Raw genomic sequence first — 24,922 nt, 5'->3', positions numbered from 1 at the left:
ATAGATGCAAAATGCTGGAGTGACCCTTCAGACTGAAGAAGGGTCTTGACCCAAAACGTCACCCTTTCCTTCACTCCAGAGATTCTGCCTGTCCCGTTGAGTTACTCCAGCATTTTGTGTCTATCACCCATCAGCTACCTTCTAGTTTCTAAACCACCGCCAGTCTTTGCTGCCTGTTGGTTTAGCCAGAAGAGAGTTCTGTGCAAATTGTCTGATAAAGTCTCTAATGTGGCCAACTATTATGAACAAAAATCTGCAAGAAACACAGGTGCTAAGTTAATTTTGACCAGATCTTTAATAAGAATGCAGTATTTGGTTTTATAAAGTCTATATATTCATCCCTTTGCCACTTTTGTTCCAGGGAAAACAGTCCCAGTTTCAGCAGCAGTTTGTTCATTACAAATATGCAAACTAAAGGTGCTCGTTTTCAGAAGCAATTAATATTGTTCATGAGAACATCACATTCTTTGTTTCAATAACATAGTTATCATATCCTGTACAAACTATTGTTTGTGTGCAAATGTACACATTCTGCAAATCTGCAACTACTGTACTCAACCATAAAGTATTTCCCACCCTGGCCGCACCCATACACACGTGACTGTCACAGTTCTCACATCCAAAGAGATTTCACACACAGGTTTGGCTGTTCATTTACACGGTCGAGAGGACATATGCATGGAACAAAATGATGCATAAGAGTGATAGTGTATCTCTGTTCAACAATAAAGTCACATTTTATTTCTCCATAGCACTTATTGAGTCTGGCTTCATCACAGTGGAGAAATACTAAGCAGAATTTGAGACTTAAACAAAGGAGTGGATGATAAAAACAACGTTTCCAGGGCTCCAACGTGCTCTGCTCCCAAACAGCCAGTTCACCCATTCATGCTCAGCTGTCAGATATGCGACTGACACCAGTCAGAGGCAGAATCCATAGTGTGGCTGCAAATGTCGAGGTCAGAATCACTGTAGAACTATTTTGGTTCCTTGAATCTGCAAATAGTAATAGTAAATAATTACAACTAAATCTTTATTTTCACAATATTGTCAGTTTAAGAAATGGTGCATATTGAAATGCAGCCCTGGCCTCCCTTAATCTTCTTTAAAACCTTGTTTTTTGGATGATAACTATTTTTCATCTTTACAGGGGTGTTTTTTAAGCTCTTTTTAAAAAAAAAATAGAAATGAATACGGGGCACAGATCATTTAGATATCCAGTGAAGCAAAGTGTCGGTAGATAGATACAAAAAGCTGCAGTAACTCAGCGGGTCAAGACAATAGACAATAGAAAATAGGTGCAGGAGAAGGCCATTCGGCCCTTCGAGCCAGCACCGCCATTCAATGTGATCATGGCTGATCATTCTCAATCAGTACCCCGTTCCTGCCTTCTCCCCATACCCCCTGACTCCGCTATCCTTAAGAGCTCTATCTAGCTCTCTCTTGAATGTATTCAGAGAATTGGCCTCCACTGCCCTCTGAGGCAGAGAATTCCACAGATTCACAACTCTCTGACTAAAAAAGTTTTTCCTCATCTCTGTTCTAAATGGCCTACCTCTTATTCTTAAACTGTGGCCCCTGGTTCTGGACTCCCCCAACATTGGGAACATGTTTCCTGCCTCTAACGTGTCCAACCCCTTAATAATTGTATACATTTCGATAAGATCCCCTCTCATCCTTCTAAATTCCAGTGTATACAAACCTAGTCGCTCCAGTCTTCAACATATGACAGTCCCGCCATTCCGGGAATTAATCTAGTAAACCTACGCTGCACGCCCTTAGCATCCTGGAGAAAATAAATAGGTGACTCTTCTTCAGTCTCAACCCGAAACATCACCTATTCCTTTTCTCCAAAGATGCTGTCTGACCTGCTGAGTTACTCCAGCCTTTTGCTTCTATCTTTGGTTTAAACCAGCATCTGCAGTTCCTTCCTACACAAGCAGTGTCAGTTCCATTATTGGGAGTTAAGGTCACCCTCATTCCTGCCGATCGCTTCACTCCCCTTTCATTGGAAAGAAAAGCTATGGGCCCAAAATATTGCAATCCCCTTACACTACCTGTGCATTTTATACCCCCCACCCCACGAAAATCTTCCAATACAAATAACCATATCAGAATAGTGTTGCTGGAATTCACATCTCGACAAACTACCTTGCATCAGTCTGTAGAAGGGTCTCGACTCCAGAGATGCATTTTGTCTCTCTACCTCACATCTATCTTGCTGTTCTCTGGCGCCATCTGCTGTTGCTCCATAGCGCACCGTACAATAAACCTCAACTCAACTGGATGCATAACCTGTGACTGTCCACAACTATTTAGATGGAGGATTGAGACAGGCCACTCACCATGGAGCACCTGGCATCCCAGATCTCCCAATGCAAACTCGTGGTGGAAGAGGTAATATTGTAGTTAGACTGGTTGGCAAATGAAGAGGGTTGGCACATCTTCAAATGGTGTGTCACAGGGAGCAGTGCTTGGGAAGTCGGCTATCATAGTTCCGGTGCCGAAAAAAGCAAAGATCTCCAACCTGAACGACTACCGCCCGGTTGCCCTAACGCCGATAGTCATGAAGTGCTTTGACAGGCTGGTCCTCTCACACATCAAATCCAGCATCCCTGATTCACTGGACCCACATCAATTTGCATACAGGGCAAATAGATCCACAGAGGACGCCATCTCTCTGGCTCTTCACACTGTCCTGACTCACCTAGAGAGACAGGGCACGTACGTGAGGATGCTATTCATAGACTATAGCTCCGCCTTCAACACGGTCATCCCCACCAAGCTCATCACCAAACTCCACCAGCTAGGCCTCAGCTCGTCATTATGTGACTGGATCCTGGACTTCCTGCTGGAACGACCGCAGGCAGTGAGAATGGGCCCGCACCTGTCCTCCACTATCACCCTGAGTACCGGCACACCACAGGGCTGTGTTCTGAGCCCCATGCTCTACTCCCTCTTCACACACGACTGTGTTCCTGCACACCACTGGGTACAATGACAATAAAGATATATTGTATTGTATTGTATTGTATTGGGCCTCTCCTTGCAAATTACACTAATGACTTGGATGAAGGTATCAATGCTGATGCCACAAACACAGGCAAGGCAGTAAATTGTGAAATTGAAATAAGGAGGCTGAAAAGGATATTGACAGGTTAAGTGTGTAGGAAGGAACTACAGATGTTGGTTTACTCCGAAGACAGACAAAATGCTGGAGTAACTCAGCAGAACAGGCAGCATCTCTCGATTGAAGGAATGGGTGACATTTTGGGTCAACACCTTTCTTCAAACTTCAGGTTAAGTGAGTGGGCAGAGGTCTGGCAAATGGGGATAATGTGAAATTGTTCATTTTGACAGGAGAAATGAAAAATATGAAATGGAGAGATTGCAGAGCTCAGAAGCAGAGGGATCACAGAGTGCAGAATTTGCAAAAGGCTAGTGTGCAAGTGCATCAAGTAATTAAGAATGCTAACAGAGCATTATTGCTAGGGGATTTGTGTGCAACAGTGCGTTGTCATTGCTGTGGTTTTACAAGGCAATACTCAGACCCCATCTGGGGTATTGTGTGTAGCACTGGTCTCCTGATGCAGGGAAAGATGTTCATGTATTGGAAGCAGTTCAGAAGTTTACTAGATTTATGGAAAAGCCAGGTTATCTCGAGGAAAGACTAGGCTGTTAACCACTGTAATTTCTGTTTGACTGAATATGGACTTAATTGTAAATAGACACAAAATGCTGGAGTAACTCAGCGGGACAGGCAGCTTTTCTGGATAGGCTGCCTGCCCCACTTACTCCAACATTTTGCATCTATCTTTGGTGTAAACCAGTGTGTGCAGTTCCTTCCTACACAGGGACTTAATTATGATCTACTTACATCAGTGTTTGGGATACCGATTCCCTTTACTTCACTCAGCAAGCCATTTTAAAAGATACCAACGCCTCGAGCCCAGTTCTTTCTCCTCGCTGAATTCAACGTTAGCAATCAAATTATCCTTGCATGCCCAATTGTTATGTTTTACTTCTGCTAACTACATATCCTGTTTTGTTCATAACAATAAAACAGTGACAGCTTCTAGTATATGTTCCTAGATTCTACTCAACAGACAAGGAAAAAATATTTTTTGTAAACTGCTTCAATTTACATTTTTTGATATTCTATCCAATGACCTGTATTGTAACAGACCATGCTGTTACAGAACACAACATGACCTGGAGATAGACACAAAAAGCTGGAGTAACTCAGCAGGACAGGCAGCATTTCTGGAGAGAAGGAATGGGTGAAGAAGGTTCTTGACCCGAAACGTCACCCATTCCTTCTCTCCAAAAATGCTGCCTGTCCCGCTGAGTTACTCCAGCTTTTTGTGTCTATCTTTGGTTTAAACCAGCATCTGCAGTTCCTTTCTACACGGTTCATTATCCAACATTTCTAAATAAGAACACTCAACATCCATTAGTATCATCACAAAATTAAACCATATTTAATCCCTCTTCTGAGACTTTATGGGGTTAGGGTGTGAAGGTAAACACATTTTTGTACTCCCACACCAGTGCTTGGAAATGCAAACTAATTGTTAATTAAAATGGAGCTTGTCATTAGTTTTCAATGTAAACAGGAAGCAGCAATTCATCAGGTGACAATTACTGTGCTCCCAAACACAACAGGCAGTCAATCCACTGGGTGAACAGAGACTGCAAACATTGTTGATGAGAACATTAATGTAGCAGGCAGAAAAAGTGCCAGGCTGGAAAGACGGAACCTGGCACAGAGTAAGCCTGCAAGTCTAGATGTGAAATAGATTGGATACAGGGTAAAGCAGCACATCCCAAATTCTTGAGCCAAACTGTCTACAGCATCAGAATCAATGATCCGATTCAGTGTATTCCCAGCTGAAGTAATAGAAATATTACTACAGTATTACATATTCAGTTTAAATATTACAATCATGCTACCACTCCTATCTGAAACTAGTAGTAACACCAAAGATAATAGAGCAGAGCAAGATAGACCACTCGACCCTAAAAACCGTAGTATGTCATGGTGTCATTTTAGTATGCAGAAACCTGCAGAAACATTTAAAAAGAAAAAGATCTGTGAATTGATAGATGAGTTATATTCTGCATTTTTATGGCATCATCACGCATACTGTTCCCCCAAAACACTGATTACACTGCGAGAGGCAGAGCGAACGGTGGGGTTTGCTTACTAAAATGGTGGACGTTATGCTCCATTAGGACGTTGTGTACTACACTTCAGTATAGGCGATTTCGACGGAGTGGTTCATCTTGCTCCTCTAGTATCTTTGGTAAGATTTACTAGAATGCTTTCCAGTGTAGATATTCTGTTGGAATACAGTCAATTGGTGAGTTAATGGTGCGAAGGACATTACAGCTGGTCCCAATTCAGGTACGCTTTCCAGTAAAGCACATTGGGTTGTGATCACACACAGGGAGCATCACCTTAAGCAGAAAAAAGGGGATAAATAAATCAACTTTTATGAACATAACTCAAGATTTTATCCTCCCCAGCATATTTGAATTATGTAAAATTGTCATTTAGTTTGTTGCTAAAAATTACTGTGTTCAAACTTAGCATTGTTAAAGTGCTGTTAGTTGTTGAAATCTTAGTCTACCATCAAATTTATGTTATCTCCCAATAAATGTCTTTATTAGGGTCAGGGTTATTAAATACTACTTACTATTGCTTGATCTTAACAAACAATTCAGAGATCATGTTTTAAAGAGAGCTTTGATATGCCCTTCATTTCTCCACAACCCTCCCTTGCCAAGTAGTGGAGGATAATTGTGAAAGAAAGAACTGCAGATGCTGGGTAATACATACACAAAGGGACACAAAGTGCTGGAGTAACTCAGCTGATCGGGCAACATCCCTGGAGAACTTGGAGGTAACGTTTTTGGTCGAGAACCTTCTTCATGGTCATTGAGTGATCTGGCCCACAGCTCAGAACAAGTACAATAAGTTACGAGCAATTGCACTTAACACATCTGTTCTCTAATGCGGAGAGGAATAGTAAGCATGGAGGTGGGATACTAGAATTCCAAATTACCTCCAACTGGAAGCACATACTGATGAAAATGGTACCAATCTATTTATCTTTTAACCATTTTATCCAGTCAACTTTTTCCACCCCAAAGTCGTCTTGACATTTTGCTTAGGACAGGTGCAATAACCACCAAAGATAGACACAAAGTTCTGGAGTAACTCAGCAGGCCAGGCAGCATCTCTGGAGAAAAGGATAGGTGACAATTCAGGTCGGGACCTTTCTTCAGAGTCTGCAGCATATAATCCTCCAACATTTTCGCCACATCCAACGGGATCCCACCTCTGTCCACATCTTCATATCTCCACCCCTTTCTGCTCTCCACAGAGACCGTTCCCTCTGCAACTCCCTGGTCAACTCGTTCCTTCCCACCAAAACCAACCCCTCCCCAGGTACTTTCGCCTGCAACCCCAGGAGATGCAACATCTGTCCCTTTACCTCCCCCCTCGACTCCATCCAAGGACCCCGATAGTGTTTTCAGGCGAGGCAGAGGTTCACTTGCACCTCCCCAACCTCTCCTACTGTATCCGCTGTTCTAGGTGTCAACTCCTGTATGTCGGCGAGACCAGGCGCAGGTTCGGCGATCGTTTCGCTGAACACCTCTGCTCTGTCCGCCTTAACCTACCTGATCTCCTGGTTGCTCAGCACTTTAACTCCCCCTCCCATTCTGAATTTTCTGTCCTGGGCCTCCTCTATTGTCAGAGTGAGGCCCAGCGCAAATTGGAGGAACAGCACCTCATATTTCGCTTGTTAGCTTACACCCCAGCGGTGTGAACATTGAATTCTCTAACTTCAAATAGGCTTTGCTTTCCCTCTCTCCATCCCCTCCCCCTTCCCAGTTCTCCCACCAGTCTTACTATCTCCGACTACATTCTATCTCTGTCCCACCCACTCTCCTGACATCTGTCTGAAGAAAGGTCTCGACCCAAGATGTCACCCATTCCTTCTCTCCAAGGATGCTGCCTGTCCCACTGAGTTACTCCAGCATTTTGTGTCTACTTGCAGTTTCTTTCTATTATTCAATATCCAACAAACCCTGTTACCTCACCCAAGAATTTTTTGTGTGCATAATTTGAGAAGTATCAGCAGACTGATTATACAGTTTTAAAATCAGGCTTAGCAATAGTCTAATGCAACAATATGTCAGTAATCAGGGTGGATATGGCAATTATTTCCCCTCAAAACCATAGAATTCAATTACTGAAATCCTATTATCATCCTTCAGATGAACTAAAAACACAAATTGATCTGATCTACAATTGTTCATTTTAAACTGATATTTCTGTATATATAGATTTCTCTCACTTCAGGTAGCCCCGGAATTCCCTCTCTCTAAGCCACCACCCAAGTCGCACTAGCTTCTCACTTTCACCTTACAAACAGCTCACAATGGCCTGTTTCCTTTATCATTGTTACTTTTTTGCCAATCTTTCATTCATTGTTCTTTGGCTCTCCACATCACCGTCTATCTCTCATTTCCCTTATCCCTAACCAGTCTGAAGAATGGTCTCGACCCAAAACGTTACCCATTCCTTCTCTCCAGAGATGCTGCCTGTCCCGCTGAGTTACTCCAGCTTTTTGTGTCTCTTTGACATTTCTGTTTCCTTTGCTGCAAAATTAACACTGTCCTTACTGCTGAATATTTGTGCAACTGTGACAGAGCATGTGAGTGTTGTATCAATTGGTATTATGAAGCAAGCAGTCCAGAGAGCTCTGATGTTTTCCTGTAGCAGACATAAAAGGCATCAGACCAGGAGGGAAGGATCGAGCCAGAGTAAGTCTGCAAAGTTGAACTGTTATCTTTTCGGCATTATTAGAAATGTGTTTAGAAACACTCTGAACTTCACTATTCTCCTCTCCTTTTCTCCACTTAAAACCCAAGCTTGGCCCAAAATTCACCACTAAATTCACTTCAATGCCCGCCCAGTCAATGCTAATCCTAGTAGACACAAAACGTTGGAGTAACTCAGCGGGTCAGTCAGCATCTCTGGAGAGAAATGGGTGCCTCGACCCGAAATATCACCCATTCCTTCTCTCCAGAGATGCTGCCTGACCCGCTGAGTTACTCCAGCATTTTGTGTACACTTTTGATTTAAACCAGTATCTGCAGTTCTTTCCTACTGCTAATCCTAGTAGTTGTCTCTACAACTAGCTTTTGGGGAAAATATGATTTACAATCTTGTGAGAGAGAGGTAAAAAGGGATAATTGATTTACACTCCCATTTCATCACACATGTTTATATCAATCTGAACGTGTAGCACGTCCAATAGATCATACTTCAATATTCATTTCACCTTCCTATATTACTTCCGAGTCTCCACGTTGTCGGATTCCGCCACCTTTCCTGTACAGTGTAATCTGCAGCTGTGGACATCTGGAGTACTAGAGAAATCGGTGGCCGCTGGTTACACTCTGTGTTCGGATTGCACTCGTCCATAAGCTCTAGCAGCTCCTCCTGTATCCTGAGAAAAGATTTAAATGTCATTAAAGCGCATCAAAAGCAAATTTAAAAAAACGAAATTAAGACGTGCTCAGCAGTTTTGGCAGTATTTGCAGAAGCAGCGCCACCATTTTAGGATGACTCTTCGTCCTTGATGGAGGTTATTTGTATAACTGCAACATGACCTCCCAACTCGTGTACTCACTCTCCTCCTGACGTGTGAGCGTTAAAGCGGGACGCTGGGTAAGGCCTCGGGGTGAGGCTGAGTTACTCCAGCATGTCGTGTCTATCTCAGACTGTGCAGCTAGCTCCACGGGACGGGGCCTCCGGCCTGGAGACCTTGGGCCGGGGCCTGTAGGTGCGGCTCCGCGGGACGGGGCCTGTGAGTGCGGCTCCACGGGACGGGGCCTCCGGCCTGGAGACCTTGGGCCGGGGCCTGTAGGTGCGGCTCCGCGGGACGGGGCCTCCGGCCTGGAGACCTTGGGCCGGGGCCTGTAGGTGCGGCTCCGCGGGACGGGGCCTGTGAGTGCGGCTCCGCGGGCCGGGGCAGTGCAGCGGTGGGTGCGGCTCCGCGGGCCGGGACGGGGCCTGTGGGCGGTTGGCGTGGCTCCGCAGGACGGGGCCTGTGGGCGCCGCCATTTTGCCCCCCTTGGCGCCAAGCGGACACGACCGCTGGCGGTCATACAGAAGTGTACGCCTGAGGTCGGCCGCCAGGGGGACCCCCAGCCCGCCTGGTCCATGGGATGTTACCTCTCAGACAGAGGGCTGGAGGAACTCAGCATCACTGCAGAACATGCATGGATTGGAGTTGTATAAGACGTTGGTGAGGCCGCATAAAGACTACTGTGTTCAGTTCTGGGCACCATGTTATGGGAAAGTTATTGTCAAGCTTGAAAGGGTTCAGAGAAGATTTACGAGGATGTTACCTGGACCAGAGGGTGTGAGCTATAGGAAGAGTTTGAGTAGGCTGGGACTCTTGCTTGGAGCGCCGAAGGATGAGGGCTGATCTTATAGAGGTGTACAAAATCATGAGAGGAATAGATCGGTAGATGCACAGAATCTCTCGCCCAGAATAGGGGAATCGAGGACCAGGGGACGTAGGTTCAAGGTGAAGGGGAAAAGATTTAATAGGGATCCGAGGGGTAACTTTTTCACACAAAGGGTGGTGGGTGTATGGAACAAGCTGCCAGAGAAGGTAGTTGAGGCTGGGACTATCCCAGAAGCAGTTAGACAGGGACATGGATAGGACATGTTTGGAGGGATATGGACCAAGCGTAGGCAAGTGGGACTAGTGTAGCTGGGACATTGTTGGGGAAATTGAGCCGAAGGGACTGTCTCTGTATCTCCCTCTTCCCTGATTCAGTCTGAAGAAGGGTCTCGACCTGAAACGTCACCCATTCCTTCTATCCAGAGATGCTCCCTTGCAGTTTTTCCTGGAGGACTCCAACATTTTGTGTCTATCTTTGAGTCAAATTAAAGTCTGGTAATTAAAACAGGTTAGGTGATGAATCAAATATAAACATAAAATGCTGGAGTATGTGTAGGAAGGAACTGCAGATGCTGGTTTACACTGAAGATTCTGGTTTACACCAAAGTTAGACACAAAATGCTGGAGTCCTCCAGGAAAAACTGCAAGTAAAGTTACGAACCCTACTGCAGATGTATAATTCAAGAATAAAATCGCTGTGAATGTAGTTGAGGGTTTTTTTGCGTTTGAAGTTTAGCAAACTCTAGCTGCAACACCAGCAATGGCCGGCTGCAAACGCACCGCGCTGTCGATCATTGCAACTCCTAGCTGTCGTGCAGCCCATCCTCACGGTGCAGCCAACCTTGTTGCCGAGGGGAGGTCCCATCCTCATAGTGCAGCCAACCTTGTTGCCGGGGGGGAGGTCCCATCCTCACGGTGCAGCCAACCTTGTTGCCGGGGGGGAGGTCCCATCCTCGCCGTGCAGCCAACCTTGCTGCCGGGGGGAGGTCCCATCCTCGCCGTGCAGCCAAGCTTGTTGCCGGGTGTAGGTCCCATCCTCACGGTGCAGCCAACCTTGTTGCCGGGGGGGGGAGGTCCCATCCTCGCGGTGCAGCCAACCTTGTTGCCGGGGGAGGTCCCATCCTCACGGTGCAGCCAACCTTGTTGCCGGAGGGCAGCAGGTTAGGTTGCGCCGCGCATGCCCGGGCGCGGTGATTGACAGGTGGAGGGCAGCAGGTTAGGTTGCGCCGCGCAGGCCCGGGCGCGGTGATTGACAGGTGGAGGGCAGCACGGCCAAGCCTCTGCGCCGCTCCTCGGTCGCTGAGAGCCGCCCACCTTCCCACACACACACACACACACACACAGAGAGATCCCCACACTCAAACACTTGGCTACTGTGCATGCACCTCACCGATCCTGCAAAACAAAGGGCGGCCTGGAATGCTGGTGAGTTTTGTTCGTCATTTATTTCGCACTGAGCACGTGGTTGTAAATAATCTAATTATTTTTGCCTGCAGCACCCGATAGCAGTGGCATTTTGTCTTTGCATGGGGAAAAGTAGGTGCAGGAGTAGGCCCTTCGAGCCAGTACCGCCATTCAATGTGATCAAAAGTAACATTAGCAAATTTGCAGATGGCACAAAGCTGGGTGGCAGTGTGAACTGTGAGGAAGATGTTATGAGGTTGCAGGGTGACTTGGACAGGTTGTGTAAGTGGGCAGAAGCATGGCAGATGCAGTTTAATGTGGATATAAGTGTGAGGTTATCCACTTTTTGATCATCCAAAATCTGTACCCCGTTCGTTTTTCCCCCCGCATATATATCCCTTGATTCCGCTAGCCCTCAGAGCTAAATCTAACTCTCGTGAACAAGTGTTGCATATTTAAAAGAAACTAGTAAATATTGACTGGATGCAACTCTAGTTAAGGGGAGAATGCAGGAAAATGGGAGCAGGAGGCAGAGATCAGCCATGATTGTGTAGGAAAGAACTGCAGATACTGGTTTAAACAGAAGATAGACACAAAATGCTGGAGTAACTCAGCAGGACAGGCAGCATTTCTGGAGAGAAGGAATGGGTGACGTTTTGGGTCATCAGCCATGATTCAATGGCGGAGTGGACTCGATGGGCCGAATGGCCTTATTCTACTCCTATAACTTGTGTGCAAAAGGTTTGAGCGCAGCCTTTCATTTATTTTCTCTTGTGTTTCTGTCTGTTTTTTGCAGAGCTCTGATCATTAGCTCCTGCACTGCATGATGTTGACCGCGAAGAGACCGGCTCTCATGCTGCACTCTGCCCGCTCCAAGCCGTTCAGTGCGCTGTATTGCCATTGCCTGCAGCCCGCTCGCTCCTCCAGCCACGGGCAGGGCCGCCATGGGGCCGAGGTGCTGGCTGCATGGAGGAGGCAGGTTGGCAGTGCCCTGCGGTGGGCTCTCGGCCTCCTGAGGGAAGGCTGGAGCGCAGCAGGCGCCTCTGGAGCCGTGGCCCCGAGGGGCGAGAGGAAGAAGATGGTGTCCATCCTGGCCAGCCAGTGCAGCTATGTGACTGGGCAGAGGCTGAGGCGAGCGCAGCAGATCGGGCAGCTCTACAACAACCTGTACTCGGAGCGCTCTCGGAGGAGCCTCTTCACCAACCTCTGGCACAAATTCCAGAGCCGACACTCGGGGTCTGGCAAGCTGGTGGTGGCTTTTGCCGCTGTTTTCATGTGGGACGAAGAAAAGATCCATGATGAGGAGTTGCAAAGGTGGGTGTGTTCTGGAGACATGCTGGGGCCTTGAGCAAAATGCAAAATACTGGGGGAACATCAGTCGAGTGAATGGACCTTGTATGTAGGAAAGAACTGCAGATGCTGGTTTAAATCGAAGATACACACAAAAAGCTGGAGTAACTCAGCAGGGCAGGCAGCATCTCTGGAGGAAAGGAATGGGTGACATTTCGGGTTGAGACCCTACTTCAGACTTCTGGTCTAAAGAAATGTCTCGACCCAAAACGTCAACTATTCCTTTACTCCAGGGGTATGCACTGACCAATTATTGTGGTGTGAAATTGGGACATTACAAATTTAGCTTCAGGCCTTTAAATCAGAAACTTGGAATTGTGGATGCCTGGAATTTGGAAATTTAATGGACAGATCTTTTAAGAATATTTGACTTTGTCTGATAAATTGTGGTGTAATTCACTGGAAGAGCATGGTTGAGGAACACAATAACCTCTTCGTGTTCCCTGGTGCTGATCGACCTTCTGCATATTTCTAGCATTTCTACAATCCAACTGGATTTGTTCTTTTCTTTTACAAATGTACCCCAGGAATTTTCTGATTGTCACTGACATGGATAACATTTATTGCCTTAATTGTACATGATGTGTAGATGGTGTCTCTAATTAAGGAGCTGCTGAAGGACATGCGAGTGTACGTTCATGCCAGTGCATGTTCCAGTGTCTCTCTTTATCTTCATGTTGCCTGTGTGATGCAAGACTGTGAAATGGCTGCTCTTGGGCTTGTGCATGAACTAGTCATCTCGGGAGAACATCCCAGCTTGATGTTTGGACCACTGGAATTCAGAAGATCGAGGGGATCTTATAGAACATATACAATTATTAAGGGATTGGAAGTTCGGAACCTGGGGTCACAGTTTAAGGATAAGGGGTAGGCCATTTAGAACTGAGATGAGGAAAAACCTTTTCAGCCATAGAGTTGAGAATCTGTGGAATTCTCTGCCACAAAAGGCAGTGGCGGCCGATTCACTGGATGTATTCAAGAGAGAGTTAGATATAGCTCTTAGGGCTAATGGAATCAATGGATATGGGGAGGAAGCAGGAATGGGGTACTGCCTCTGGATGATCAGCCATGATCATATTGAATGGCGGTGCGTACAGGCTCGAAGGGCCGAATGACCTATTCCTGCACCTATTTTCTACGTTTCTATATTTATTATCCCACAAAGGGGTTTGGATGGGGGAGGAGTTCCTTGTTCATCAACATTATGAATGGCTGCTGTTGGGACTTTACTCGAGCAGTATTGACATTTCTAAAGGTGTTTGAGGAGGAGTCCAACCTTGGCAGTTTCTGCTTGTATTTCTCTGTGGATTTGTAAGTTTTTCTGATGGTCATGTTGCAAGGGTTCAGAGAAGATGAGTGATGCTGATGGTAAACAGATGGAGGGCAGGAGGAAGATGAAAGAACATTAGGCATCACAGTGGCGCAACGGTAGAGTCGCTGCCTCACAGCGAATGCAGCGCCGGAGACCCGGGTTCCATCCTGAGTACGGGCACTATCTGTACGGAGTTTGTACGTTCTCCCCGTGACCTGCGTGGATTTTCTCCAAGATCTTCGGTTTCCTCCCACACTCCAAAGATGTACAAGTTTGTAGGCTAATTGGCTTGGTGTAAATGTAAAAATTGTCGCTAGTACATGTAGGATAGTGTTAATATGCGTGGATCGCTGGTTGGCATGGACCCAGTGGGCCGAAGGGCCTGTTTCCGTGCTCTATCTCCAAACTAAACTAAATCATAATCAGCAGCAGTTTAGCTGAGTGGCTGGAGTCTGTGCTGTAACTGTGATGGTGACCTTCAGAAACAATGGCAAGATAAAATGGAAACATAATGTTAGCATTGGGGTCGGCCAGGCTTGTTGGCTGAGAAAGAGGGTGAAAAAGCAACACAGCGTGAAGGTGAGAGGGAGTAGCGCTGAAGGGAGAGTGTAGCAGAGCGGGAGGGGCGGGCAGGGAGGGGAGTGGGGGCAGGTGGGCAGATAGGGGGACGAGAGGACACAGGTGGGGCTGGGCGGGGGGGTAGGAGGGCGGGCAGGCAGGGAGGGGTGTGGGCAGGGAGGGGCGTGGGCAGGCAGGGAGGGGTGGGCAGGGAGGGGCGTGGGCAGGGAGGGAGGGGTGTGGGCAGGGAGGGGCGTGGGCAGGCAGGGAGCGGCGTGGGCAGGCAGGGAGGGGTGTGGGCAGGGAGGGAGGGGTGTGGGCAGGCAGGGAGGGGCGTGGGCAGGCAGGGAGGGGCGTGGGCAGGGAGGGAGGGGTGTGGGCAGGGAGGGAGGGGCGTGGGCAGGGAGGGAGGGAGGGGTGTGGGCAGGGAGGGAGGGGCGTGGGCAGGCAGGGAGGGGTGTGGGCAGGCAGGGAGAGGTGTGGGCAGGGAGGGAGGGGCGTGGGCAGGCAGGGAGGGGTGTGGGCAGGGAGGGAGGGGCGTGGGCAGGGAGGGAGGGAGGGAGGGGCGTGGGCAGGCAGGGAGGGGCGTGGGCAGGCAGGGAGGGGTGTGGGCAGGGAGGGAGGGGCGTGGGCAGGCAGGGAGGGGCGTGGGCAGGGAGGGAGGGGTGTGGGCAGGGAGGGAGGGGTGTGGGCAGGGAGGGAGGGGTGTGGGGCACACTGGACAGAAGAGGGGGTGGGGTGCAGAAAGGGGGAGCAGATAGGAGAGGGTGGACAGGGCGGAAGGGGACAGGGGAGAGGGTGGGATAGGCAGGACAGGGGCTGTGCAGAGGTGGTTAATGCAGGGGGGAATGGTAGAGAGAGAGGGGGGCTGACTGGACGAGAGTGGGGTGCAGGGAGAGGGGAGCATTAAGGCGACGAGAAGGATTGGGCAGTGTAGGGGAGGGAGGGGAGTGAGGGCCTGGGTCTAGGGATGTCAGGGCTGAAGGCTGTGTGCCTCAGCTGTTAATGTGGTGACTGTAATGTCTTTGTCCAGTTTGCTTGCCGTGTTGGTTGTGCCGTGCATTGTGTGAGTGATGGTGGGGATGTCAGGGATGTGGGGGTTGATGTTTGGGGGGTTTATTGCCCGGCGTTGACTGAATGATTGGTTCTCTGGTGCAGGTGCATGAATGATTTCAGAGACGTGGACTCGCCGATGGAGGAGGAGCAGAGGGGGGGGAGAGCACGCGTGGCGTGCGAGGAGCATCACCGCCACGGCAACGTGTGGGAGCTGGTGATGGACCGATGCAGCTTCCGGCTGTGGCGCCGCCCCATCCCCGGCACCCACCTCTACCAGTACCGAGGTACGGCACTCCCACTCCCAGTACCGAGGTACGGCATTACCGCGCCCCACTGCCAGTACTGTTGTATGGCGCTCCCACGCCCCACTCCCAGTACCGAGGTACGGCACTACCGCGCCCCACTCCCAGTACCGAGGTACGGCATTACCGCGCCCTACCGCCAGTACTGTTGTATGGCGCTCCCACGCCCCACTGCCAGTACCGAGGTACGGCGTTGCCTCGCCCCTCTACCATAACCGAGGTACGGCACTACCACACTCCACTCTACCAGTACCGAGGTACGGCACTACCAGAACCCACATCCCTGTACCAGTACTGTGCTGCTATAGTCCAGCCACACACACACCCCTACTAAAGCCCAACCAACCTCCTGTGAAGCTGCATCGTGACATCTTTGAGAGACGAGGACATTAATTTCTTTTGCTTCTCCTCCACAGTTCATGGGACATACACGGACGTGACCCCACGCCAGTTCTTCAACGTGCAGGTGTGTGTGTGGCAGTAAACCTGTACATGGTGTGGACACTGCTGCAGAGTGCAGGGGGGCAATGTGGCATCTCTTTATTCACTTAATTCAAAGCATCTTCAATGAAAGATTTTACAAGAGGGTAATTTCTGACCAAAATAACTGGGAAGTGGCATTTTCTTTTCTTCAAATTCTGAACCCTTTCTCCCCACCAAGATGGCGCCCAACCCAGGCAGTTGACTTTGGGACGTTGTGCCTGGAGCCCACTATGCCACCTCGCCCTCCCTCCTCACGCCCACCTTTGCCATCCATCGCACAGTCTGAGCGCCAGCTCTGACCCCCAGCCACACCTCTCCCTCAACTCATCTGACCCCAGCTTGGCCCGGGGGCAGGATCCTTTATGGCCTTGGGTCCTGGGGTGGCTAGTGACCATTCCCTGGGTTCCTCTTCCTGCTGCTGTTGGAAGAAAGCCCCTCTCTGCCACATGGACTAACGGAGTCTCTCCACACAGCTGGACACGGAGTACAGGAAGAAATGGGACGAGCTGGTCATTAAGCTGGAAGTGGTGGAGCGAGACGAGGCGTCCGGCTCCGAGGTTGTCCACTGGGTCACGCATTTCCCGGTAAGCAGGGCTGCCGCCTTGTGGTCTCTGCACTGTGCGCTGGGCTCCTCCAGTGGCTCCCACTCACTTACCTGCTGCCTGCTCCTGAACTGGAGCCAGAGCTACTTCCATTAGCATCGCGGGCAGATCAGTGCGCCCATCAACAGAGCAGGGAGCAGGACTGTACAGTGTATGAGGGAACTGCAGGTGCTGGTTTAAACCAAAGATAGACACAAAGTGCTGGAGTAACTCAGCCGGGCAGGCAGCATTTCTGGAGAGAAGGAATGGGTGACGTTTCGGGTCGAGACCCTTCTTCAGACAACACAGGAATAGGCCCTTCGGCCCACAATGTCTTTGTCGACCATGATCCCAAATTAACTAATCACTGCCTGCACGTGTTCCAATCCCCTCCGTATCCACATGCCTCTCCAAAAGGCACTTAAATGCCACTGCCGTTGGAGCGGGAGGCAAATGGGACTTGCTTTAAGAGTTAATTAAGAGGTGTCAAAGGTGCTGTAATGTGGCCATTCAGGAGAGAACATAGAACAGTACAGCACAGGAACAGGTCCTTCAACTCACAGTGTCTGCGCTGAACATGGCGTCAAGTTTAATCTGCTCTACCTGTACATGATATCATCATATCATATCATATCATATATCTACAGCCGGAAACAGGCCTTTTCGGCCCTCCAAGTCCGTGCCGCCCAATGATCCCCGTACATTAACACTATCCTACACCCACTAGGGACAATTTTTACATTTACCCAGCCAATTAACCTACATACCTGTACGTCTTTGGAGTGTGGGAGGAAACCGAAGATCTCGGAGATATACCCCTCCATTCCCTGCATATCCACGTGCCTGGCTAAAAGCCTCTTAAACACCACTATGGTATCTGCCTTCATAACCAGACATCACTCACTCAATAAAACGGGGCTTCCCCTCTTCCATTATAGATGAGGCTCTCACTAGGGTCTCTTCTACATCCCGCAGCTCCGCTCTTGCTCCCCCTCCCCCCATTCGTAACAAGGACAGAATCCCCCTGGTTCTCACCTTCCACCCCACCAGCCAGCGGATCCAACAAATCATCCGCCAACATTTCCGTCACCTACAACGGGACCCCACCACTGGCCATATCTTCCATCCCCTTCACTTTCTGCGTTCCGCAGAGACCGTTCCCTCCGTAACTCCCTGGTCAACTCGTCCCTTCCTACCCAAACCACCCCATCCCCGGGCACTTTCCCCTGCAACCGCAGGAGATGCAACACCTGTCCCTTTACCTCCCCCCTCAACTCCATCCAAAGACCCAAACAGTCTTTCCAGGTGAGACAGAGGTTCACCTGCACCTCCTCCAACCGCATCTATTGCATCCGCTGCTCTAGATGTCAACTTATTTACATCGGCGAAACCAAGCGCAGGCTCGGCGATCGTTTCGCTCAAAACCTTCACTCAGTCCGCCTTAACCAACATGATCTCTGTCATGGGCCTCCTCCAGTGCCATAGTTGAGGCCCACTGGAAATTGGAGGAACAGCACCTCATATTTGGCTTGGGCAGTTTGCAGCCCAGCGGTATGAAGATTGACTTCTCCAACTTTAGATAGTTCCTCTGTCCCTCTCTTCCCCTCCCCCTTCCCAGTTCTTCCTCTAACTTCCTGTCTCCACCTATATCCTTCCTTTGTCCCGCCCCCCTGACATCAGTCTGAAGAAGGGTCTCGACCCGAAACGTCACCCATTCCTTCTCTCCTGAGATGTTGCCTGACCTGCTGAGTTACTCCAGCATTTTGTGATTAAACATCCAGTCAGACAGATCCGTTCATATTTTTTAAAGTCATCACAGCTCTAGGGGCTAGTGGAATCAAGAGATATGGGGAGAAGGCAGGCACGGGTTATTGATTGTGTACGATCAGCCATGATCACAATGAATGGCGGTGCTGGCTCGAAGGGTCGAAAGGCCTCCTCCTGCACCTATTTTCTATGTTTCTAAAGCTTCTGTGAAGAATGGGATTGTGAGTTTTGCCCCCCCCCCCCCCCCCCCCCCCTCTGGTGTTTGTGTTCAGCGTGATGCTGCTCTGGTGGATGTCCTTGTCTGTGAAGTGCATGTTATTGTGTATAAACAGGGCAGGTTAGCTCCAGATGCTGTGTTTTATCTTGCTCCCTGGGTATTATCAGACAGGTTTCACGTTTAAGATGTGCCAGTCATTGTCAGCACTCTGTTATCTGGTGGAAAGCCAGATCTGTTTTAGTTACATGGAGAAGATGTGATTAAAGGTGAAGCATAATGTTAGTGATGTGAGAGGAGAGCGTTTAATTATCATACGTGGGAACAATGAAACACTGACTAGCGGCAGCTCTCTTGGGCCATTACACAATCACAAGCAGAGAGATACACAATTAATTAATAGCCAGTAAATACTAGGTAACCAGCCTATAACCGTGTGTGTTTGCCTCCATCTGCAGTACCCCATGTACTCGAGAGATTACCTCTACATCAGACGCTACCACGTGGACCAAAAGAACAGCCTGATGGTGCTGTTATCCAGGTGAGGACGTGTGGCCTTCACACTTGCACCACACACGCTGGTCTCAACATTCCCTCACATTCACTTAGGTTAGTTTAGAGGTACAGCGTGGAATCAGGCCCTTCGGCCCATCGAATCCGTGCCGACCAGCAATCACCCCGTATGCTAGCACTATCCTTTACACTAGGAACAATTTACAGAAGCCAATTAACCTGCAAACCTGTATGTCTGTGGGATGTGGGAGGAGACTGGAGCACCTGAAGAAAACCCACGCAGTCACGGGGAGAACGTATAAACTCTGTACAGACAGCACCCGTGGTCTCGATCAAACCCGGGGTCGCTTGCACTGTGAGGCAGCAACTCTACCGCTGTGCCACTCAGCTGCCTCTGAACAGTGTTTAAACATGGACTCGAGGGACAGAGGCTTGGCACGGACTCGATGGGCCGAAGGGTTGTTGTGGTGATTCTCAGCACAAGGTGTAGATTCCAGTATTACACCCTTATCTCCGATCCATATAACGTGACTCAGACCTAAAAGCAATAATGTCTTGGATCCTCTGTATCCAGTGTGGGGAAGGGGGTGACATGGAACTGTGGGCAGCCTGGGGCACGGTAGAGTTGCATGGGCATGGTGTAACAGTGAGGGAGGTATCCAATGTGGGGGTGATGTGGAGCTGTGGGCAGCTTGGGGCACGGTATAACAGTGAGGGAGTGTGTGATAGAGTCGCCAACTTCCTCACTCCCAAATACAGGACAAAGGGTGACCTCACCCTTTGTCCCGTATTTGGGAGTGAGGAAGTTGGCAACTCTACTAATACGGGACAAGGGTGGTCTCGGCTAAAACGGGACAGTTGGCAACCCTAGTGTGAGTTCTCTGATATCCCGTCTGTTCTGGGCAGGGCTGTGGAACATCCGCATGTGCCTGAACATCCCAACTGCGTGCGGGTGACATCGTACGAATCGCAGATGGTCATCAAGCCCCACCGATCGTTTGACGAGGTAAGGCTGGGTGTTGCACAGAGAACATGGGCGTTGGTGTTCCACAGGTGGGGCCTAACCAGTGTGTAAGAGTGACGTCTCAACCTGAAACATCACACATTCCTTCTCTCCAGAGATGCTGTCTGTCCCACTGAGTTTCTCCAGCTTTGTGTGTCTAACCAGAGGTTAGATGAGGGTGAGTTTAGTTTATTATTGCTACGTCTACCGAGGTACAATGAAAAGATTTTGTTGCGTGCTGTCCAGTCAAAGAACAAAAACTATACATGATTACACTCAAGCGGTCCACAGTATGTAAATAGAGGATAAATGGGACAACATTTAATAATAATAATAATAATAATACATTTTATTTATATAAGCGCTTTTCATATACTCAAAGACGCTTTACAGAGATTTTGAGAACATAGGGGAAATGAATAAATAGATAAATAAGTAAATAAATAAATGAACAGAGAAAGGAGACAGAAGGTGAGGTGACCTTCAGTGGTTGAAGGCAGTGCTGAACAGGTGAGACTTCAGCGATGTTTTGAATGTGGTGAGTGTGGGGGAGTCTCTAACGGTTTGGGGTAGTGAGTTCCATAGGGTGGGAGCAGCGATGGAGAAAGCCCTGTCCCCCCAGGATCTGAGTTTAGTCCGGATGTGGGGGGATAGGAGATTGGCAGCGGCAGAGCGGAGGGTGCAGGTGGGAGTGTGCCTGTGGAGGAGGTCGGTCAGGTAGGATGGGGCCAGGTTATGGAGGGCTTTGTAGGTTATGAGGAGGATTTTGTACTGGATTCTCTGGGGGATGGGGAGCCAGTGGAGTTTATAAAGGACGGGGGTGATGTGGTCACGGATCGAGGTGTGTGTGAGTAGACGGGCAGCGGAGTTTTGAATGTATTGAAGTTTATTGATGATTTTTGAGGGTGCGCCATAGAGGAGGCTGTTGCAGTAGTCCAGACGGGAGGTGATGAAGGCGTGGTGATGAAGTAGTGCAAGATAAATGCTGCTGGGGAAATACAGACATAAAAGCCTGTAGCGAATGTAATGTAGGATTCTCTTGTGGAAGTGGCAAGCCATGGGTCGTGTGGTTCTCACCCCATCTTGTCCTCGGCACGCAATGCGAGGAAACGGATTTTACTGGAAAGGATACCATTCTCGATCTGTCGACATTCACAAGTGAATCCCGCTTCCCACAGGCTTTTAAACCGATGTTAACAAATCTGATATTGGAACTGGGAGTACTCTTGGACCAGAATTGTGACAGAGAGAAAAAAAAACAAGTAATTGGGTTGGTTTTCACAACCTTCAGTATCCTAACCAGATCAGTGTAAGTTAGGAAACTTCGAGTCCGCAACCAGTTTCTAATCAGAGTGCCCAACTTGGAGAGATTCCAGATTTTGTGTTTGGACTCAGAACAATACCTTTCAAGAAGAAGGGTCTCGACCCGAAACATCACCCATTCCTTCTCTCCAGAGATGCTGCCTGTCCTGCTGAGTTACTCCAGCTTTTTGTGTCTATTTAAACCAGCTTCTGCAGTTCCTTCCCACAGAATACATTTTTAAATCTGTTTAAGAAATCAGAGCAAGAAACAAACTTGAGTGAGTGAGCAGGGTGGGAGTTTTAAAGGCAATCAGGTTATTAATGAAATGTATTAAAATGCTCACGTTTCCTCACAACACGTTGTTTAAACAGTGGGGAGAGTGTTGTGCTGATGTAAGGGCCAGCAGTGTGAACGAGACTGGAGCCGCCGCTCTATGTCTTGTGTTGTGCACCAGCATCTGCAGTGCCTTGTTTGTGTAACGGCGTCACCCATTGCTCTTCACTGTCCATCCCACAGAACGGCTTTGATTACCTGCTCACCTACAGCGATGATCCACAGACGGTCTTCCCACGCTACTGTGTCAGCTGGATGGTGTCCAGTGGTGAGTGGATTGGGATCGGGATCCCTGGGGTGGGGGTGTTGGGACACAGGCTGGGGGAGGAGGGTGTCGGGGCCAAGGGGCTGGGGTGTCAGGAGCAAGGGGATGGGGTGTCGGGGCCAAGAGGCTGGGGTGGACACCATGGTTGCCAGCCTTACACGGGGAACAACGCATCTTCCAGCATCAGGTTCCATCTCCTGGCAATCTGGAGTGGCATGCACTGCACTGGGAGGAACTGGGAACCAAAGATACTAGAGGAGCAAGATGAACCACTCCGTCAAAATCACCTATACTGAAGTGTGGTAAGCATTTTAGTAGGCAAAACCCGCTGTTCGCTCTGCCTCTCGCAGTGTAATCACTGTTTTGGGGGAACAGTATGTGTGATGAGACCATTAAAATGCAGAATATATCTCATCTATCAACACACAGATTTTTGTTATTTTTCTTTTTAAATGTTTCTGCAAGTTTCTGCCTACTAAAATGGTGCCGTGACGTACTATGGCTTTTAGGGCCGAATGGTCTATCTTGCTCTGCTATCTTTGCCGGGAATCTTGTGTTGTAGTTCGTGACCTATTAACAGAATAGTCAGACAACCAAAATCGTTTAACCTCTTTATTCTACCCACCCAGGTGGGAGAGAGCTTAGATACCGGAGCGTTCACAAACACTCAGGAAGCTAGTGTAGTCTCTCTCCCCGAAAGCTTACATTTACACACCTTTTATACCCTAAATACATGTGCCAGTATTTTTCCATCACTGCCTTATATGGCAAGTTTACAATGCCCTATAAATCTTTGTGTCTTTCGGGACCTCCGTGTCCATCGTGACCTCTTCTTTCTTGGGAACAAAGGGCAGTCCATATGGCAAGATGTTCTTAACACTTCAAAGCTTTGAGGCCAGTTGCTGACATCAGAGGATACGATCAGCCATAAACTGCGCTTCCATGCTGACAACAGGATACCCCAGGAATAATCCGAGCTGGAGCTTTTACACTCCTGCAATAAAACCCACATTGCTGCATTCGTAATGTTAGCCCTTACACTTGGCTGCGCACTTTTCCCGCTGAGTTACTCCAGTGTTTTGTATCTATCTTCAAAGTAAAATTTTCACTGTTCAGTTCCCATTGGGTGAGACCATTAACCTCCCTTGACTCCTGACCACCACCCATATCTGGCGTTCCCTTGCAGGGATGCCCGACTTCCTGGAGAAGCTTCACGTGGCAGCAGTCCGAGCCAAGAACATGGAGATCAAGATTAAGGACTACATCAGCGTGAGGAGCTCGGAGAGCATGGAGACCAAGCAGCTGCAGCACTCTGAGCGCAAGGACAACAGCTGCAGCTCGCAGCAGATGGACTACGCCTAGTCCCCACCCCGGGGGCGGGCGGGCAGTGCCGTGCCACCACCCCAGGTACCCGGTGCATCACCCGCTGGGACCCACCAGCTCTCCAGGAATCCGGCTGCTCCTCAGAGCACAGAGCAGCACTGGTGCGAGATGGGCGGAGAGACTCCCCGACCTACGGTGCAAGGAGTCGTGTTGCCTGCTACACTTGAAGTATCAAAGATGCCGCTCACTAACAGCCACCGCTTCTGAACTGGAAGGTTGGAGCTCGGTGTCAGGACTGGGTCGGAGCTTGCCGTCTGTTTGCAATGTCTGGGTTAAGTCGCCGATCAAACTTGCTTCAAGTTGGGACAGATTGTATTGGATGGGTGGGGAAGGGTCGTTCGCCTGTCGTGTGTCGGTATGTGCGCGTCCGTGTGCTCAAAATACTCACTCTGCTCTTGTTTTTTTAAACGGATTGGTTGATTAACACAAGGTCGAGGTCGCTGTTGTACTTCACTGGAACCCTTCATTTCACAGATTGGGTGAAGAATTTTGAAATAAAGCCTGTTATTTTGTAACGACTTCGCTGAAGACGAGGGGTTGGTGCGGTTGTCTGTACGTCTGTGTTGTAAGGCATTCACGTGCATTCTCGCTATCTCACTAACCTCTCCCGGCTGTGTTGCCCGTTAACCATCCATTGCTCGTTTCAGGGTGGCGGGACGCGGGGTTAATAGCGGGCAAGTTACTCCTAATTTGAGGAAGAATATTCTTGCTATTGAGGGTGTGCAGCGTAGGTTCACCAGGTTAATTCCCGGAATGGCGGGACTGTCGTATGTTGAAAGACTGGAACGACTGGGCTTGTATACTCAGTTGTGAATCTGTGGAATTCTCTGCCGCACTGTGGAAGGCAGTAACGGCCAATTTCCTGGATGCTTTCAAGAGAGAGTTAGATAGAGCTGTTAATGATAGCGGAGTCAAGGGATATGGGGAGAAGGCAGGAATAGGGTATTGATTGTGGATGAACAGCCATGATCACGGTGAATGGCGGCGCTGACTCAAAGGGCCAAATGTCGTACTCCTGCACCTATTGTCTATTCGAATGGGCAAGGATTAGAGAACAGCCTGAGCTGGAGAGCAGATTGGGACAAAATGCCAAACTTGCTTCAGAGGGGAGGTTTGTTTTGGTTTAGTTTAGAGATACAGTCCTTCAGCCCACCGAGCCTGCACCGACCAGCAATCCCCGCACATTAACACTATCCTACACCCACTCGGGACAATTTACATTTATACCAATCCAATTAACCTACAAACCTGCACGTGTATGGAGTGTGGGAGGAAACCCTTGTTAACCATATTAATGACATTGACACAAAAAGCTGGAGGAACTCAGCGGGGCAGGCAGCATCTCTGGAGAGAAGGAATGGGTGACATTTCAGGTCGAGACCCATTCCTTCTCTCCAGAGATGCTGCCTGTCCTGCCGAGTTACTCCAGCTTTTTGTGTCTGTCTTTGGTTTAAACCAGCATCTGCAGTTCCTTCCTGCACACGTTAATGACATTACTGACATCCCACCAGGAGATGGGGCTCTTGCCCTGGGATCGAGGCTTCACACAGCTAAGGTATTTAATTCAGCAGTGATCAATGCACTACATCACAATGTTTGATCAG

At 48.9% G+C, this 24,922-nt stretch overlaps 1 protein-coding gene, 1 long non-coding RNA gene and 1 other non-coding gene across 10 annotated transcripts in view; 1 reads left to right on the top strand and 2 right to left on the bottom strand.

Moving 5' to 3' along the window:
- Positions 1 to 23,837, top strand: part of stard7 (StAR related lipid transfer domain containing 7) — a 35,159-nt gene extending 11,322 nt beyond the window's left edge. For 2 of the 6 annotated variants that reach the window (XM_078429051.1, XM_078429049.1), the window contains exons 3-10: positions 11,692 to 12,209; positions 15,274 to 15,455; positions 15,890 to 15,939; positions 16,430 to 16,540; positions 18,977 to 19,059; positions 19,938 to 20,037; positions 21,854 to 21,938; positions 23,122 to 23,837. In XM_078429051.1, coding sequence (XP_078285177.1) covers positions 11,719 to 12,209; positions 15,274 to 15,455; positions 15,890 to 15,939; positions 16,430 to 16,540; positions 18,977 to 19,059; positions 19,938 to 20,037; positions 21,854 to 21,938; positions 23,122 to 23,297 — 1,278 coding nt within the window. In that variant the 5' untranslated portion in view covers positions 11,692 to 11,718 and the 3' untranslated portion in view covers positions 23,298 to 23,837. Of the gene's footprint in view, positions 1 to 8,649; positions 9,327 to 10,709; positions 10,917 to 11,004; positions 11,028 to 11,691; positions 12,210 to 15,273; positions 15,456 to 15,889; positions 15,940 to 16,429; positions 16,541 to 18,976; positions 19,060 to 19,937; positions 20,038 to 21,853; positions 21,939 to 23,121 lie in introns of those variants that run through there. The other 4 variants (XM_078429052.1, XM_078429050.1, XM_078429054.1 and 1 more) reach the window with 4 other exon arrangements.
- Positions 292 to 9,176, bottom strand: LOC144610407 (uncharacterized). Of its 3 annotated transcripts, XR_013549416.1 has the most exons (4): positions 8,709 to 9,176; positions 8,358 to 8,525; positions 5,208 to 5,460; positions 292 to 996 (listed from the first exon to the last, which is right to left on the bottom strand). It is a non-coding gene; the product is annotated as an uncharacterized LOC144610407 (long non-coding RNA). The 3 variants fall into 3 exon arrangements; XR_013549414.1 differs by having other exon boundaries at positions 8,358 to 9,176; XR_013549415.1 differs by having other exon boundaries at positions 5,208 to 5,342; positions 8,358 to 9,176.
- On the bottom strand, positions 4,643 to 4,780 carry LOC144610476 (small nucleolar RNA SNORA77). Its single transcript, XR_013549425.1, has one exon. It is a non-coding gene; the product is annotated as a small nucleolar RNA SNORA77 (small nucleolar RNA).
- Positions 23,838 to 24,922: the final 1,085 nt, after the last annotated feature.

This window comes from Rhinoraja longicauda, chromosome 36, assembly GCF_053455715.1.
Source record: "Rhinoraja longicauda isolate Sanriku21f chromosome 36, sRhiLon1.1, whole genome shotgun sequence".
NCBI lineage: Eukaryota > Metazoa > Chordata > Chondrichthyes > Rajiformes > Arhynchobatidae > Rhinoraja > Rhinoraja longicauda.
This window is presented reverse-complemented; position numbering and strand designations above follow the sequence as displayed.